We start from the raw sequence: 16,300 nt of genomic DNA on the forward strand, positions 1-16,300 counted from the left end.
TTCCAGACCTTTTCTAGCCCTAAAAATTTCAGATGAACATTTTGGCATTTCAGAACAATGCTGGAGGGTAGATATTTTCCCTAATTTGAAGAAGAGGACACTGAGGTTCAGAAAGATTGAGTGACTTGCTAAGGTTTCAAAGCTAATAAGGTGGTAGAATGAAATTAAAACTCAGGTCAGCCTGGTTCCAAAGACTGTGCTTTTTCCATTATATTATACTGTCAACCCCAGAGTGTTTGCCTTCCAATTCTCATCTCCAGATTTCTTTTCCTCCACTCATTGGACTGAATATAACTCTAATAATTACTAACCACATGGGTAAAATTCCATTTGCGCTAACCTCAGGAAAACCAAATTCTGTTAGCAGGAATTTGATTATTACTGAACTGTTAACTGGTGTGTGAGTATCTTTTGTTATAAAGAAATTCTGGACATAATGGCTTTTGTTTGCAACAAAATGTAACACATCTATATTTCAGAAACTGAAATGCATATTAGGTAAATTGCTATGGGTAAGATGGCTATAGATGTACACAACATTTGAATAAAGACTAAGAAAAAGAAAAAGAAAAAAAAACCTTTAACTTTGGAATTTCTTGCAGGCATTCTGCAAAGGCTCACTGATCTTGGAACATGGATGTCTCTTACTGCCCCCAGCTGTCAGATGAGATTATTAAAGCACTGGCCATTTATTGTATTAATCTCACATCTCTCAGCATTGCTGGCTGTCCAAAGGTATGTGCAGGAGTCAGCTCAGACATATCAGATTGAAGTATTGCCAAAGAACCCAGGCAGGGTAGCAATTAGCAGTTGGACTCACCAGAGAACTTGTTTTCTTTGCCATGTCTGTGGTATTCATTAGAGTTCTCTTCTTTCCCCAAATTGGAAATAGCTTTATGATTTCATTTGTGTCAAAGTAGAATCTGCAAGAAGTTAAAGACAACTCTTATACAAATATAAAAATGTGTCAAATATTTAATTCAATGAGAGAACCAGCAAAATGGTAAAGTCAATTCATAGAGCATTTGATCAAACTGGGTATTTATATAGGAACTAAAGAAAGAATGTTGGAATATAATTGTTAGGTTAAATCCAAAATTGGTTAATGTCCTACAAGGTAATAAATCCATAACCTTGGAGTTATAGTTTCTACCAGACAGAAATAATTTGCATCTCTCCTGGGCAAAAATATAACAGAGTTTGGGCCCTAATCAGTACTAAACAGTATGTCAAACAAAAGCATAATTCCTTATAGAATTTCTCAGTTGGACCTGTTAAAACAATGTTCCGGTAAGACAGTGAAAGGATATGCAATCATCTTTTGTCTTATTTTCAGGTGTTGGATAATTTTTCTTGACATCTTCTTTGAAAGGAATATATACTCATTGCAAAATCTTTGGACTACATATAAAAGTGTGAAGGACAAAGTAAAAATTCAAAGTCATACCACCAACCAGGACATAACCACTGTTGCATTTTATACTTATTCTTCTAGAATTCTTTTCTATGTACAGAGATTATAAATAGTTACAGGTTTGTGCTTTGTCTTGTTTTTTAAAGAACAGAATCATACTTTCTATAATACATTGTAACCTACTTTCTTTTCTCTTAATATACTATGCATATATCCCCATGTCAAGAAATAGAGATCTCTGGCTCTGGATTAATATGGCAGATTGAATATACACACATAATTTTGTTCCCTCTTGAAACCCTACCAAAACTGCAGAAGAAGGGTGAGGGGCCACTTTGATAGGGAAAACAGTAGAGGAGACAAGAGCAACAAAATTTTGGAAACTTGAAAGTAGATGGACGAATTTAGCATACCAGAGATAGCTTTGAATCCTAAGACAACATAGAGAAAGCTGGGAAAAAAGTGGATTTACACCATAATCTTCAAACTTGGCAATACTGTGTACCTCTGGAACTAGCTTAAGACGGTGGCTAGAATAAGGAAGACTGGGTTTAACGTTCTTGAGAAGTAGACAGATCTCTAGATCTGCTCCTCTACTCCATACCTCTGGGCAACTGCCCCTCCCCACTCTCACCAGATTTGAGATGTATTTCCTACAGCCAGATTTCTCAGCCTTGGCGTTACTGATATTTTGGACAAGATCATTCTTTGTAGTGCGGGACTGTTCTGTGTACTGTAGGATGTTTAACAGCATCCTTGCCCTCTATCCACTATATGTCAGTAGCACCTAGCCCCCCACACCTCCAGTCATAACAATAAAAAATGTCTCCAGATATTGCTAAATGTCCTCTGGGAGGGGGGGACTGAAATCTCTCTACTATCTGCTCTCCAGATAATAAAACAGAAGGTTGCTGAGCTGGGAGACTCATGTATAATTGAGATCTTGGGTACAAAAATGAAAATGGGAATTAAGTGACTCAATGCTGAACGCAGAGACATTCAGCACTTTTCCAACAGAGCATTTAGAATATGGGTGCCAGATCTCTGCCTCCAGGCAGCAGATTGGAAGCCTCTTTTCTGGGGACTCTGACTAGCCCAACATGAAAGATTGAAAAATACTGACATATGTGGATTTTCCAACAAATAAGCCATCTAAACCATTGAAGTTTAATGTAGAGAAGGCCCATTTCATGCACTCAGACCTTCCAATCAGCTTTTAGCTCTCCACTATTAATCATGAGCAGACATCAAGGACATAACAGACTAGACTTAAAAGAAAAGCCTCTAAAGTGGAAGATAAAGACCAAACCAAATTAACAGGAAAAACTCAGAGGAAGTAAAATACTCAGAGGGAAGAAAACTAAAAAAACTTTAAAAAAATCCTCAGAAATTGCAAGGTTATTAACAACCTTGTCCTCTTCTATTGTGCACACTGATGGGCTTCTGTTTACCAAAGCATCACCTGACATTTTAAGATGCCTTCATTCTAGCTAGTCTAAAAATTCAGCTTCTCAGTTGTTTAGTCTGGGTGGTGAGTAGATTAAGAAAGTGATGCTAGGAACTCCTGATTCCTCCATCATTAACTGTGCCACAATAAGGAAAAGGAGGCAGTGGTGGGAAAGACATGGTGAATCATGACATTAATCTGAAAAATTCACAGTAAAACTCTCTTTGTTCAATAGTGTACTTGTTTAGAACTAGGGAAACCAGATGCCTTTCCGGTCAACATCATCTGGTTCTAGAAGTGAGCTGGGTCAAGGAACTCAGGACACTAGCAGCACTGACCATGAACCCTCTGCAGCTTGAGCAGTCATGGCTCGCAGGGTCCTTGCTTCCACTGCACACGGACACATGGGTAACACATGGCTCACTGGGAACTGCCTTGGCTGTAAAGCAGGCACAGATGTCGACTGGGCTTTTAAGAGGCTCCACTAATAAGCGAGGAAGGTAGGAGAATGAGAAAAGGAAAGACTCCAATGAGAACAGGAATTGAGGCAGAGAATTTTTTGTTGTTTCGTTTCACTTTGGTTTGTTTTTTGGTAAGGAAAAACAGAGTTCCTTCTATAAATCGTGCGGTGGATATTGTCTTGCAGCCTAGAAACTAAGGAGGATATCACACAAGTAAGATATTATAAAATGAATCACTCTACACTGAAGATCTACGCTGAGAAAAAGGAAGGGGAGTAGTTATTTCAGAACCTCAATGTAAGGGAGGATTTAGCTTTACCATCTATGCAGGTGAAATGAGTATCCTGATTCAGAAGATGTAGTGACCTTAAGTTGGGCCAATGTGAACACTCCTCACAGCCTCAGAAATCATAAGGCTGTGGTCCTGTCTAATACATTTCAGTTCCATTGCTTCTGATGAGCCATGAAACACATTAGTGTCTGGCTCATCATTCCAGGCTAGGTTTCCCAAAAGCCCATGGGTCAATCTTGAATGGCCATCTTGTCCACCTCCTGGAAGGTCCCTTCAATCAGCTCGCCGCCAAGGTCAGTGAGTAGTACTGTGACCTCATCCCACCCAGCACTAAAATGAGAATAACATAATCTCTGCTCAGTAGGACTGAGATCAAGACCATGTATCTGGGAGTTACGAGCATGGCCAGTCATCTCCACCTCCAGTTTCCAGCTCCCATAAGTCCCCAAAACATCACCTCAGTCACTGAACATTTGGGATTCTGATCTACAGGAAATGTTGGGCTCCTTTTCAGTTCCCCCGGTATCAATAAAACCTAGCACTCTGAGCTCTACCTATCCAGGATTTTTCCATCATCTCATTGTCTTTCCTTTTCTCTACAATTCTGAGGGTTAATCCCCACCCCCAGTGACATTAGATCTTCAGAGACCCACAAAGAATGGCAAAAATGTCTGAAGCATTTTTGTGAGAATCAGATGCAATGTTAAACCTTGGTTCTGAGCAAGTTCTGGAAACAGAGCATGCTTAGACAATGACATCTATTTTTCCAAACATAAAAAGTATACATTTCAAACTGAAGGGTTTTTCAGCATAATTCTCTCAATTTTATGTTAAAAACAAGAGCTTAGCCTCATGGCATGTTTTTTAGAATGTTCAAACATTTAAAATAAGAAATTAAATCCAGTTGGAAAAAAATTCCTTTGGGGAGAGTAATCTAGTTGATTTTGCAGCAAGTCCCAGTTCAGCTATAAATTCAAAAGCTAAACCTTGAGTAAGTGAAGTAATCCAAGAAGTGGAGTTGAATTACCTCTGTAGAACATCTGGGCAAACTCAAGATACTGGAACCCTGAGCAGAAATTCTCAGAGTGAGATTCATGCAGTCTCTGTGGCTTCTACTCTTCTCTCCCCTGCTGCCTACAAACATCTGTCTTACTTACTTGTCCCTTTCCAGAACCAATTACTCCATACACAAATCATCAGAGATGTCCAGATCCCTTCTCACAGCAATCTGGTCCTGTCTGCAACAGGTTAACTTCAGTGGATATATATATTTTATAGTTTTGTAACATGTGATGTCATTAAACTTATGTTTCTCAAATTGATGATGCCTTACAGTGGATTTCAAGTTTAAAGTTAAATCCCATTACTGCAGCATTTCATAAACTGCTCATATTGGTGTGACAGGTATTACTAGGGAAATTTTGATGAAGTTTCCAATCCCAAACAGAAAACTCTAAAATGAAAATAATAGCAAGATCACAAATTCTATTAGTGCCACTTGAAACAGACATCTTACTGTTCTGGAAACAGACTTAAATCACTAACTTGAGTTATATAGGCTCATCACGTGACAAGCTAGTTAAAGAGAATCTACAATGGTTCTGATTCTACTTGTTATGGACTGAGTATTTATGTCCTTCCAAAATTTGTATGTTGAAACCCTCATCCCTGATGTGATAGTATTAGGAGGTGAGGCTTTGGGGGGCTAATTAGGTTTAGACCGAGGTCACAAGGGTAGAGCCCCCATGATGGAATTAGTGTCCTTAAAGAATAGGAAGAAACTAGAGCTCACTCTCTGCCATGTGAGGCTACAGCAAGAAGGTAGCCATCTGCAAACCAGGAAGAGGGCCCTCACCAGACACTGAACCTGTGGGTAACTTGATCTTGGACTCCTCAGCCTCTAGAACTGTGAGAAATAAATGTATGCTATTTAAACCATCTAGTCTGTGGTATTTTGTTATAGCAGCCCAAACTGACCAATACACTATTCTTCCCTGGGATGGAGTTTGTTAGAATAATCAGAGTTACTTTGGCTGTGTGTTTAGATTACTGACTCAGCATTGGAGATGTTATCGGCAAAATGCCATTACCTGTACATTTTGGATGTTTCCGGTTGTATCCTGCTTACTGACCAAATGCTTATGAACCTTCAGATGGGCTGCAAACAACTCCGGATCCTAAAGATGCTATACTGCAGACTTATTTCCAAGTAAGTATGTACCTGAATATGAAAAACTTTGAGAACTACTTTCTGAGAAAATAGAATATGTCACCACAGCATTCATAATACATAGTGGTTTTCAGAGTTAGGAAGGTTTCATTTATTTTTTACCTAATTGAAGCCAATATTTTGGGCTGAACCAAGGGAAGCTCCCTCTAAAATAGTCTTTGTGGCTCCACATTCCTTTCCCAGTAGCCCTTCTACTCTTAGTACTTCCCCTTCTTTGACCATGCAGATGCTCAAAGCCTTAACTCTGCTCCTCATAGAATAATCACTAGCTCTTCCTCTACTCCTCTCTCAAAATATTTCCATTCAGTTAATCTCCTCTAGGGGTTAAGAAACTAATCAGACTAAACTAGCTCACAACTATGGACAAATTATTAACAGTTATCCTAAGAGCCCCATCTCTCCCAAAGTTATTTGTTTGACAGTTGTTATTTAACTAAGACCTAGAGCTCAGAGTAAGGTATTCTGATGACTGCTACAGGCCAAATGCCTATTTACTCAATTTACAAAATGTTTCCAATGAAATAACAGTTGGGTAAATAAGCAATCTATATCACTGAGTTTTCTTTTTTTTTTGCTCCGGACGCACAGCCTCCGCGGCCATGGCTCACAGGCCCAGCCGCTCCGCGGCACGTGGGATCCTCCCAGACCGGGGCACGAACCCGCGTCCCCTGCATCGGCAGGCGGACTCTCAACCACTGCGCAACCAGGGAAGCCTAGCAATCTATAAAGGTAGAAGGTATTAGGTGTCCACCCTGTGAGTTTTTAGACAGAAAGCAGTTATTTGCTCCATTGTTCATTTTTTTTTCCTATTGACTGAAAGTAAAAATGTGCAAGTATTTTAACTGACCTCTTGAATTCTCAAATGAGAATTCTTGACCAATCCCTGAAGGTCAGGTTCTTTTCTGAAGGTTGGAAAAATGAATACTAAGAATTAATATTATCAAGGTACAAAGTACATAATGTGTTCTAAGCATGTAGATTTCACAGAAGAACTTGCTTAATTAAGCAGCCCTGGCATGAGCTGAACCATGAGATCTGGTCACTTGATGCCTGAGGAAGAAAATGATTTCTGATCTAAGGATGTGTGTGCTAAAATGAAATGAAAAACAAAACAAAAACAAAACTATTACTTGTAAAATAGGCACTCGCACTGGGCCCAGGCTTGCCAGGGAGGAGGGCAGCCAACTGAAGCTGGATCAGAAAAAAGGGAGCAGGTTCTTAAAAATTTTTGGAGAGGAGTAGAGACTCAGCCCTTCTTGATAGGTCTGGAGACGACTGACATGGACATTATTAACTTCATTTAAAGTGTATACCATGAAATGAGGTCCTACGAGTCCCTGCTGACCCTGTCATATCGTTAAACAGCCAACTTTGGGCAAGATGACAGTAAATGAATTAATATATTACACAAAGGAGTTTAGCTTCTAATCTTTTGACTTTATTTTGCCGATCATTATTTTCAGGAGGTAATATTATTGAACTTCTAAAACGTAGGATTTTAAGTAGAATGAATGAAGACTTTCTAGCCAGGGCCTCTCTGATCCTAAACATGGTGAACGTAATCATGGTATGGGATGTTAAAGTGTAATAAATATGGTGCTTGGTCAAGAAGACCCAAGATATCTAGTAATTTCCAATTCCCACTCCTCTTCCAAAGTCCTTAGATAAAAATACGCAAAGAAAATAAAACAAGTAAGATTTTACTACTAGGGTTTGGCCCCCAAAACCCAATGCAAAACTCTAGTTAACTAACTGAATCTATGGAAAATTCCTTTACCTAATCCAGGACAGCCAAAAGGACTATTTTGTTTTCTACCACCAAGCCTGCCTGTCCCTATGAGCAAGAAGCAGAGACTTGGCCCTAATACCTAGAAGGGAGCTGGCTTGTCTGCCCATCTCATTGTCTAAAGAGGCCAAACCACTGTACTCTCCCTTATAGCTCCACTCCTACTAAGATCCAGCAAGAAAGAGGCCTAGAATTCTCTGATTCTATCCTTGTCTAGCAATGAAGAAGGGCTATCCCTGCAGCAGGGTGGCTAGACTAGTTAGGCTCCAGGAGCATCTGTTCTTGACATCCTGCTTCTAGGAGAGGCTTGTTTGTCAGTCAAGCCCAAGATACTTGGGCTTCAAAACTGATTAGAGAAGTGGTAAGGCCTGGCCACATTCTGCTGTTTGGGGTCAGCTCTAGAGACTGTAGAGCATCTTCTTCTCCACTTAGATCCATGGGATTCTTGGGTGGAACTGGAAGTGCTGCAGAGAATGTGGACCCTTCAAGACACAAGCTCATGATGACATCTAATCCCCTACCTATGTTCACTCTAAAAAAGCACAGTTGTTTGCTCTTGCTCCCTAAACAGCAAGAGCTTTGTTTTGTCTGGGTGAAATGGAACATTTGGTAGTTAGGATATAAGAGATTTTTCTTGGGAAGAGGTTCAATGACTTTGAATCACAAAGCAATATATTCCCACACATCTGATTCCATTTGGACATAAAAGTATACAATGCAGCCCTTAAAATCCGATTATAGCCCTCAGAAGAAACTGTTCTATATACAAATTCCCCCATACTCAATGGAATCTGAAAACACTGCACCAGCTTTACAAATCAAAGAGGTCTGTTGAGCCCACCCTATCTGAACTAGGGGAGTAGCAAACTTTTGGTCAATGAGCAAATTGGCTGAAGTGCTTCCAGCATGAGATATGCTGTTATTCTACAACCCCAGAGCCTGAAGGGATCCCAGGAAGTGATTCCAGAAGTCCCATGTGGAGACATAATAAAGGCTCCTTTAATTCAAGGAGAAATAAGTAATAACTGAGATTATAAATTTGAGAGGAAAATCTAGCTGTCTACATTTGAAGCAGTTGTATTCAACTAACCTTTCAATTTATGGACCTCTGTGGGGAAAGCAAGACAGGCAATGGAGATGAAGAAAAGCATAGTGGAAAAGAGGGAGAAAGACCCAAACAATAGTCTCCACAACCCAGGAGGGTCTGAATCACAAAGAGGCAGAAGAGCCATTAAGTCTATAATTAGCAAAGAGCAAAGGGACCTTTCTGATATTTTTGTGTCTGGAGTCGAAAACTTTAAACTTTAGAGAGATGAGTAGAGAAAGTCTAGGTGGTCTTCAGAGCCCCAAACAGCAGTATAGAGATTCCTTGAGGACCTTATTTAGCAGTTCCTGGCAGCATAAATTACTACCTAGGTACTCTAAGATCTGTGTTGTTAGGAAATAAATCTCAGAGTTCTCTCTAGCTCACGGAAAGGTCTTTGTGGTAAGGCCCTTGTAATTTGGACCTACTGAATTTTATTATTAATATGAACAAATAATATTACTTAACAATTATCACTTGCCATGTATGTGCTAAATCTTATTTTATGTTTATTATCTAATCCTCACAAATACCCTATTACCATAAAAATGAATAAGGAAACTGGTATAAGCAGCTTAAATAACATACCCAAAGTCATACAAATAAAAGAGCCATACTTTGTACCTAGATCTTATCACTGTTATGCTGCTCTTTTATCTTTAGATTAGTGATTTTCAAGTTTTTTAAAGCTCTAACATTCAAGAGATTTGATCAATAAGGGGAGACAAGTACTGTTTGCCCAATTTACTTGCTGATGCATAAATAAGAGGCTGATTACAAGTAGTCTTTGATGTAGGCTCCAAATTCCCCTTTCTTTTAGCTTACTCAAGAAACTAGAAGGAAGTGTGAGGGCAAGTGATGTTATTACAGGGATAACCTTGAATCCCCTTTAATTTATAAAAAACAAAAATCACTTACAAACTTCAAAATATCATTATTATTAACCATCTGATACTTTACAACTGTGTGGCATATCGTGTTTGAAAATCATTGTTCTATACTGATCCAAAGAATCCTCTCTCGCCAGGTTAAATGTGTAATGACTAACCATTGCAGTAGACGGCTTCAATTCCCAAATCATTTCCTACAAGTTCTTGGAGTCACTCAGGCCTAAGTACCTGAGCAGAAGGTACTCAAAGGATCCCACATGCACTTGAAGAAACTTAGAACACACAGTGAGTCCTAAGTAGACATTTTCCTTTCAATATTTCCCATCTCCCATCTATACTAGAGCATTAAGCTATTAAAAGAGAGAGAGGGAGTTTGAGACAAACAGACAGACATGTTTCTGGCAGGAGCATTCAGTTTCTACATTTTCAAGTTTCCTGATACTTTTCAAAAATGCTTGTGTTTACATTATGCAAAAATAATATCCTACTTAGAGGACATAGAAAGATTATACAAGAAGTTTAAAACATAGGATCACACTTTTTTTTCTTTTGCGGTACGCGGGCCTCTCACTGTTGTGGCCTCTCCCGTCGCGGAGCACAGGCTCCGGACGCGCAGGCTCAGCGGCCATGGCTCATGGGCCTAGCCACTCCATGGCATGTGGGATCTTCCCGGACCGGGGCATGAACCCGTGTCCCCTGCATCAGCAGGCGGACTCTCAACCACTGCACCACCAGAGAAGCCCAGGATCAAACTTTTAAAAAAAGATTAAAAAATTAACAGAATGTAAAATTTTATAGATTTGACTATAAACTTATCATTTTCAAATTTCAGAATAAGTATTTCTCGAAACAGAAGACACCTGTTTGCCAAGTTTTAATCCGCAAGGATTGGTGGCTCAGAACTAGAAATTAGTATAACAATTGTTTTTATTCAAATTGTTTTTTAAACTTCTTTAAAGTTTTGCAAGTGCAAATGTATTAGCCAAAAAGCAATGTGGTAAGAGACAGAATTGGCAATGCTTTGGTTGTCTCCCTGCTGAGTTTGCTTACAGTTATTTTAAAACACCTAAGATTTGATTCAAGTGAAACAGTATTTCAAACAACTGATGTACCTTAGCCTTTTTGATTTCATTACCCTACTAGAACTCATATAGCCATTGAGCACAGACTTAAGCCAAAGTATATGATAACATCAGCCTCCATATCAATGACTGTTTCCAAACTGCTGCAATTAATAACTCATCGTAATATACAGCAAAAACAGGCAAAGTAGCCCGTATGTGGGCAAACATTACTCATTTCTGATCCTAGGGAAGCTGCCAATTACTCATTTCCTGTTTGGTACTGGTCTGAAGATTCAAAACAACTTTCTAGGAAAATCCTTCTGTCTTGGAAATGACATTATTTTCAAGTTAGATATACTTTTTTTTTCCTGATGCTGCAATACTGTGCTTTATAAGACATATACATTTGGTCATTCAGATGATCAAAATATATTTCTCATATATATTTGGAGAGTGGTATGCCTGGAGAGAGCACAGAAGCTCAGCAACCTTTCCCTGTACCTTGCCCTATGCATCTCTGATACCTGGTTGTTCTTGAGTAATATCCTTTAATAAACCAGTGATCCAGCAAGTAAAATGTTTGTGTCCTGTGAGCAGCTCTAGCTGGTAGATCAGAAGCCCAGGTAACAACCTGGTGTCTGAAGTGAAGGGTGATCTGTGGAACTGAGCCCTTAATTTGTGGACTCTAACGTGATTTCCAGGTAGATAGCATCATAATTGAGTTGAATTATAGGACATCCAGCTGGTGTCTGAGAATTGCTTGGTGGTGTCGGGAATGCCCTCCTCCCACCATGTTGGAATTGGGGTCCTGAACAACTTTTACATGACTTCTTTGCTTCCTTCCTCCTAAGAGAGACAGTAACAATATTTTTAGTCATTTTGACCATGGAACACCTTTTGAGACTTCGATGAAAGTCACAAACCCTCCCCTCAAAAAAATACATAGTAGATAAAAAACTGCATGAATTTTCAGGGAGTTCATGGGCTTCCCTGAAGTTCATCCATGTATCCAACAGGGATCTGTGGACTCTAGGTTAAGAGCTCCTGCTCTGTTGCATGGCCAGCCTTCACAGGTTGGTTGGTTAGGATACTCCCTCATCAAAGAAACTGGAAATATCAGGCAGAGTGCTCATTTAAGAGTGCTATAGAGTGCTCTCAGTGTTCCTACGCCATGGCCATGCAGTTTCCTTACCCATTTACTGTATCTGTTAATCTCTGAACTGGATGAACCAGAGAACTATTGAGCTACTTAAGCTTTGGGATCCTGATTATTAGCACAATTTACCCACACCCTCCCCATCAGGAAGGCAAGAGAGATGTGAAATGAATTCAAGTTGTGACAGTGAGTTCTTTAATTCCAAATGTGATCTAGTTTGAAAATTCTGCACTAGTGATTACTTCTGCAACTAGCTAATGCTCATCACTGTTATTACAGAGTAGCAGCTAAGAGAATGTCATCTATAGTTCAGCAGCAGGAATATAATGCTACTGACCCTCCACTTTGGTTTGGCTATGATTGCGAAGGCAAGCCTCTTCCAGAGCAACAAGATATAACACAACTTAAAGATTCAGAATTGATGGCGGAAGAGTCAACATACAGTAGTGAACAGGAAGCAGCATGACCTTCAACCTCAAGCAGGAAGAACAAAAAATGTAGAACTTGGCAACTTCATTTCGTCCAAGTATTTTTACTAGCTGGATCTTAACTGTGTAAACAAACAGCAAATCATCTCCAGATTCTTATTCCAGCTACAGATGTTTCTAAATACATCTATAAGTTCTTCTGTCTAATAATCATGATTTTAAAAAGCCAAATCAAGCACTGCTACTATGTAAATTTTCCACTTAAATTTACCTTAATCAAACCAATAGTTTTGATGAGATTATCAAATTTAAGGTTACAGTTGTACGAAACAATCCTGAGAAATGTGATGTTATTGACAAGGAATTTAGAAGCTTCTCTTTAGAAAAGAAAGCAGAAGGCTATATAAATCAGAGTAAGAGTTTGAGTAAGGGCAATGACTTCAAGGATCTATATATATTTTACATATAGTAGTCAGTACATGTTTATCCCAGCCTCCTAATTTATCTCTCCCCCTACCACCTTTCCCCTTTGGTAACCTAAGTTTGCTTTCTATGTCTGTGGGTCTATTTTTGTTTTGTAAATAAGTTCATTTGTATCTTTTCTTTTTTTAGATTCCATGTATAAGAGATGTCATATGATATTTGTCTTGGTCTAGCTTACTTCACTTAATGTGATAATCTCTAGGTTCATCCTTGTTGCTGCAAATGGTATTACTTCATTATTTTTAAGACTAATATTCCATTTTACACACACACACACACACACACACACACACACACACACACACCCCACATCTTCTTTCTCCATTCATCTGTTGATGGACACTTAGGTTGCTTCCATGTCTTGGCTATTGCAAATAGTGCTTCAATGAACATTGGGGTGCAAGTATCTTTTCGAATTATAGTTTTCTCTGGATATATGCCCAGGAGTGGGATTGCTGGATCATATGAAAGAAATTGAAGATGACACAAACAGATGGAAAGATATAACGTGTTCTTGAATTGAAAGAATCAATATTTTTTAAAATGACTATACTACCCAAAGCAATCTACAGATTCAGTGCAATCCCTATCAATTTACCAATGGCACTTTCCACAGAACTAGAACAAAAATAAATTTTTAATTTGTATGGAAACACAATAGATCCTGAATAGCCAAAGCAATCTTGAGAAAGAAAAACAGAGCAGGAGGAATGAGACTCTCTGACTTCAGACTATACTACAAAGCTACAGTAATCAAGAAAGTATGGTACTGGCACAAAAATAGAAATATAGGTCAATGGAAGAGAATAGAAAGCCCAGAAATAAACACACACACCTATGGTCAATTAATCTATGACAAAGGAGACAAGAAGATACAATGGAGAAAAGAGTCTCCTCAATAAGTGGTGCTGGGAAAACTGGACAGCTATATATAAAAGAAAGAGATTATAACATTCTCTAACACCATATACAAAAATAAACTCAAAGTAGATTAAAGATCTAAATGTAAGACCAAATACTATAAATCTCCTAGAGGAAAACACAGGCAGAACACTCTGACATAAATTGCAGAAATATCTTTTTGGATCCATCTCCTAGAGTAATGGAAATAAAATCAAAAATAAACAAATGGGACCTAATTAAACTTAAAAGCTTTTGCACAGCAAAGGAAACCTTAAACAAAATGAAAAGACAACCTACAGAATGGGAGAAAATATTTGCAAATGATGCAACAGACAAGGGATTAATTTACAACATATACAAACAGCTCATATAGCTCAATATCCAAAAAAAACCCAAACAACCCAATCCAAATATGGGCAGAAGATCTAAATAGACATTTCTCCAAAAAAAGACATACAGATGGCCAACAGGCACATGAAAAAATGCTCAACGTAACTAAATATTAGAGAAATGCAAATCAAAATTATAATGAGGTATTACCTCACTCTGATCAGAATGGCTACAGTCATAAATGCTGGGGAGGAAGTGGAGAAAGGGAACCCTCCTATACGGTTGGTAGAAATGTAAATTGGTACAGCCACTATGGAACAGTATGGAGGCTCCTTAAAAAACAGAAAGATCAAATTTGCACTATGGAAGAATTTTTCAAACTATGGTATATCAAAAAAGCTCCCAATTTTATGCTAGGAGATACGCGTTACTGATTGTGTATCTACAGATTAATTTTTAAAAGCTTTAATCTATGAATTTTTACCATTCTGGTAAAAGATAACTCCCTTTGGATTTTAACAGAATTCAAATGATCACATGCCAGTGTATCATTATTTGATACTACGTAACACTGATGTTTATAGAGTCCAGAAAAGGAAGAAATCTGTTCTGACTGCCACAAACAATGTTGGTAATATTAGATCAGTCTTTTAACCTTTCTATTTCCTCCATTACTCATCTCTTAAATGGGGTTACTGTCTTTTGTACCCCACAAATGTGAAGTAAGGATAAAACTTAAGGTAAAAGATATGAAAGTTATTTTGAAAAGTTTTTAAAGGTCTTATTTTTTTAAAAGGTATTTTACAAGGTATTATTATAGGATATTCTGATATCAGCTAAATGCTTTTAGTAATTCTCCCCTTTCTTAAGTTGGTTTTGAAAGTTTTTGAAGTACGTAGTATCATTTAGCTGTAGAATGGTTCCTGGAAGTAGACAGGGGAATCAGCCGAGTAGGAAATTTTAAGACCTAACCCAACAGACATAAGATGACTGTTCCAGAGGGTGATTTTTAACTAAATTTGGAGATTCTGGGAGCTGCATATAAATTGGCTTCTGACCCCTAACTGTCACAAGCACACAACTGGAGAGACCTATACAGGAGGCAACTGCTTTCTAAAGGAAAAACACGTGCATGGGGAAGACCAGGGTTAAGGAGAAACATACCCCGTTATGTTCTCTAGAAACCAGGCAGGGTATTTAACTGTCAAAGTCTGCTCCAAAAACTCTTTGAGTAAGGTCTTCTTTTAAACAAGAAAAGGAGACACATTTGTTAATTATGAGGAGACACATTTTATAGTTACAGAAATGAAAGAAAAAGGGTAGGTGTTAGAAAAAGTGGGCTATGAAAGGGGACCAAGGAGTAGAGAGAACAGATGGTGAAATCTTTAAGTTCTCAGTGCAAAGTACTCAAGGTATCCAAAATATTACTTAGGTCTTCAGATCTTAAGCATTTGAAATATATAGGTCTGTGTTCAAGAGAGTAAAATATGTCACATTTCCTTTCTGTTTGGACTTGACTATGTTATCCAAAGATGTACCTTTCCTTTAATAATTTTAAATACAGTTGACTGCTGTTTATGCTCATGACCTTTCTGGCTGTTGTTGACAAACTTCATAAACTTTTTTTTAGTCATGAAAATATTTATATAATTGCATAAGGTGAAAAAGATTATAAAAATTGCCTCACTGCTTCCCAGTTTCCTCTACTTAATAATTTAACACACACACACCACAACCACATCAAACATACTAACATGTAAGTGTTGTCCAAACTCATACAAATTTTGATTTCATGAAGGGTGAACTAAAAAGTGACTTTGAGACACCCCGCAAAGCTGACTTTTTGTTTTATAAATAAGAAGTTAAAGACAGAACTCCAAATAAAATATTAACAAAAAGAGACTATTACAAGTCATATTTGGAAAGGCTTATTAGAAAATCGGAGCTTAAGAACTGATTTATCCTAAGCATAAGAAATACAGTTCAGTAGATAGGCCTATTCAGTGTTGTATAATTTAAATGTTCCAGGAATAAACATGTAAGGTTTGAAAGAAAGAGAATTCATAAAATAACTTTATATAGTACGCCATTGTAAAAGTGAAAATCTGTCTTCATACACCAGGCTATAAAGTAGCTGAATGCCCCCTCCCCACAATGCATTATGTCTTAAATTACATACAAAAAATAAGAATCAGTAGCAACTGCATCATATTTGTGATGTGTTTTATTCACAGCTTAAAGTTATACTGTTGTCATAGTAAGCACAATACTAAGTAGAAAACATGTTACACAAGAGCTCTGGTACAAAGAATTTCAAAATAGCTGCCCCCTA

At 38.1% G+C, this 16,300-nt stretch overlaps 3 protein-coding genes across 3 annotated transcripts in view; 1 reads left to right on the forward strand and 2 right to left on the reverse strand.

Annotated features, from left to right (window-relative positions):
• The window catches only part of LRRC17 (leucine rich repeat containing 17), a 101,004-nt gene extending 100,107 nt beyond the window's left edge, over positions 1-897 (reverse strand). Inside the window, exon 1 of the mRNA XM_060020300.1 lies at positions 821-897. The gene's annotated coding sequence lies outside the window, so the exon portion shown is untranslated. The remainder of the gene's footprint in view (positions 1-820) is intronic.
• Positions 1-12,290, forward strand: part of FBXL13 (F-box and leucine rich repeat protein 13) — a 182,975-nt gene extending 170,685 nt beyond the window's left edge. Inside the window, 4 exon segments of the mRNA XM_060020299.1 lie at positions 603-634; positions 636-735; positions 5,660-5,823; positions 12,104-12,290. Of these exon segments, the coding sequence (XP_059876282.1) occupies positions 603-634; positions 636-735; positions 5,660-5,823; positions 12,104-12,290 (483 nt within the window).
• FAM185A (family with sequence similarity 185 member A) overlaps positions 803-16,300 on the reverse strand; it is an 88,495-nt gene continuing 72,997 nt past the window's right edge. The window contains exon 8 of the mRNA XM_060020304.1: positions 803-923. Within this exon, the coding sequence (XP_059876287.1) occupies positions 895-923 (29 nt within the window). The 3' untranslated portion in view covers positions 803-894. The remainder of the gene's footprint in view (positions 924-16,300) is intronic.

This window comes from Delphinus delphis, chromosome 9, assembly GCF_949987515.2.
Source record: "Delphinus delphis chromosome 9, mDelDel1.2, whole genome shotgun sequence".
NCBI classification, from domain to species: Eukaryota; Metazoa; Chordata; class Mammalia; order Artiodactyla; family Delphinidae; genus Delphinus; species Delphinus delphis.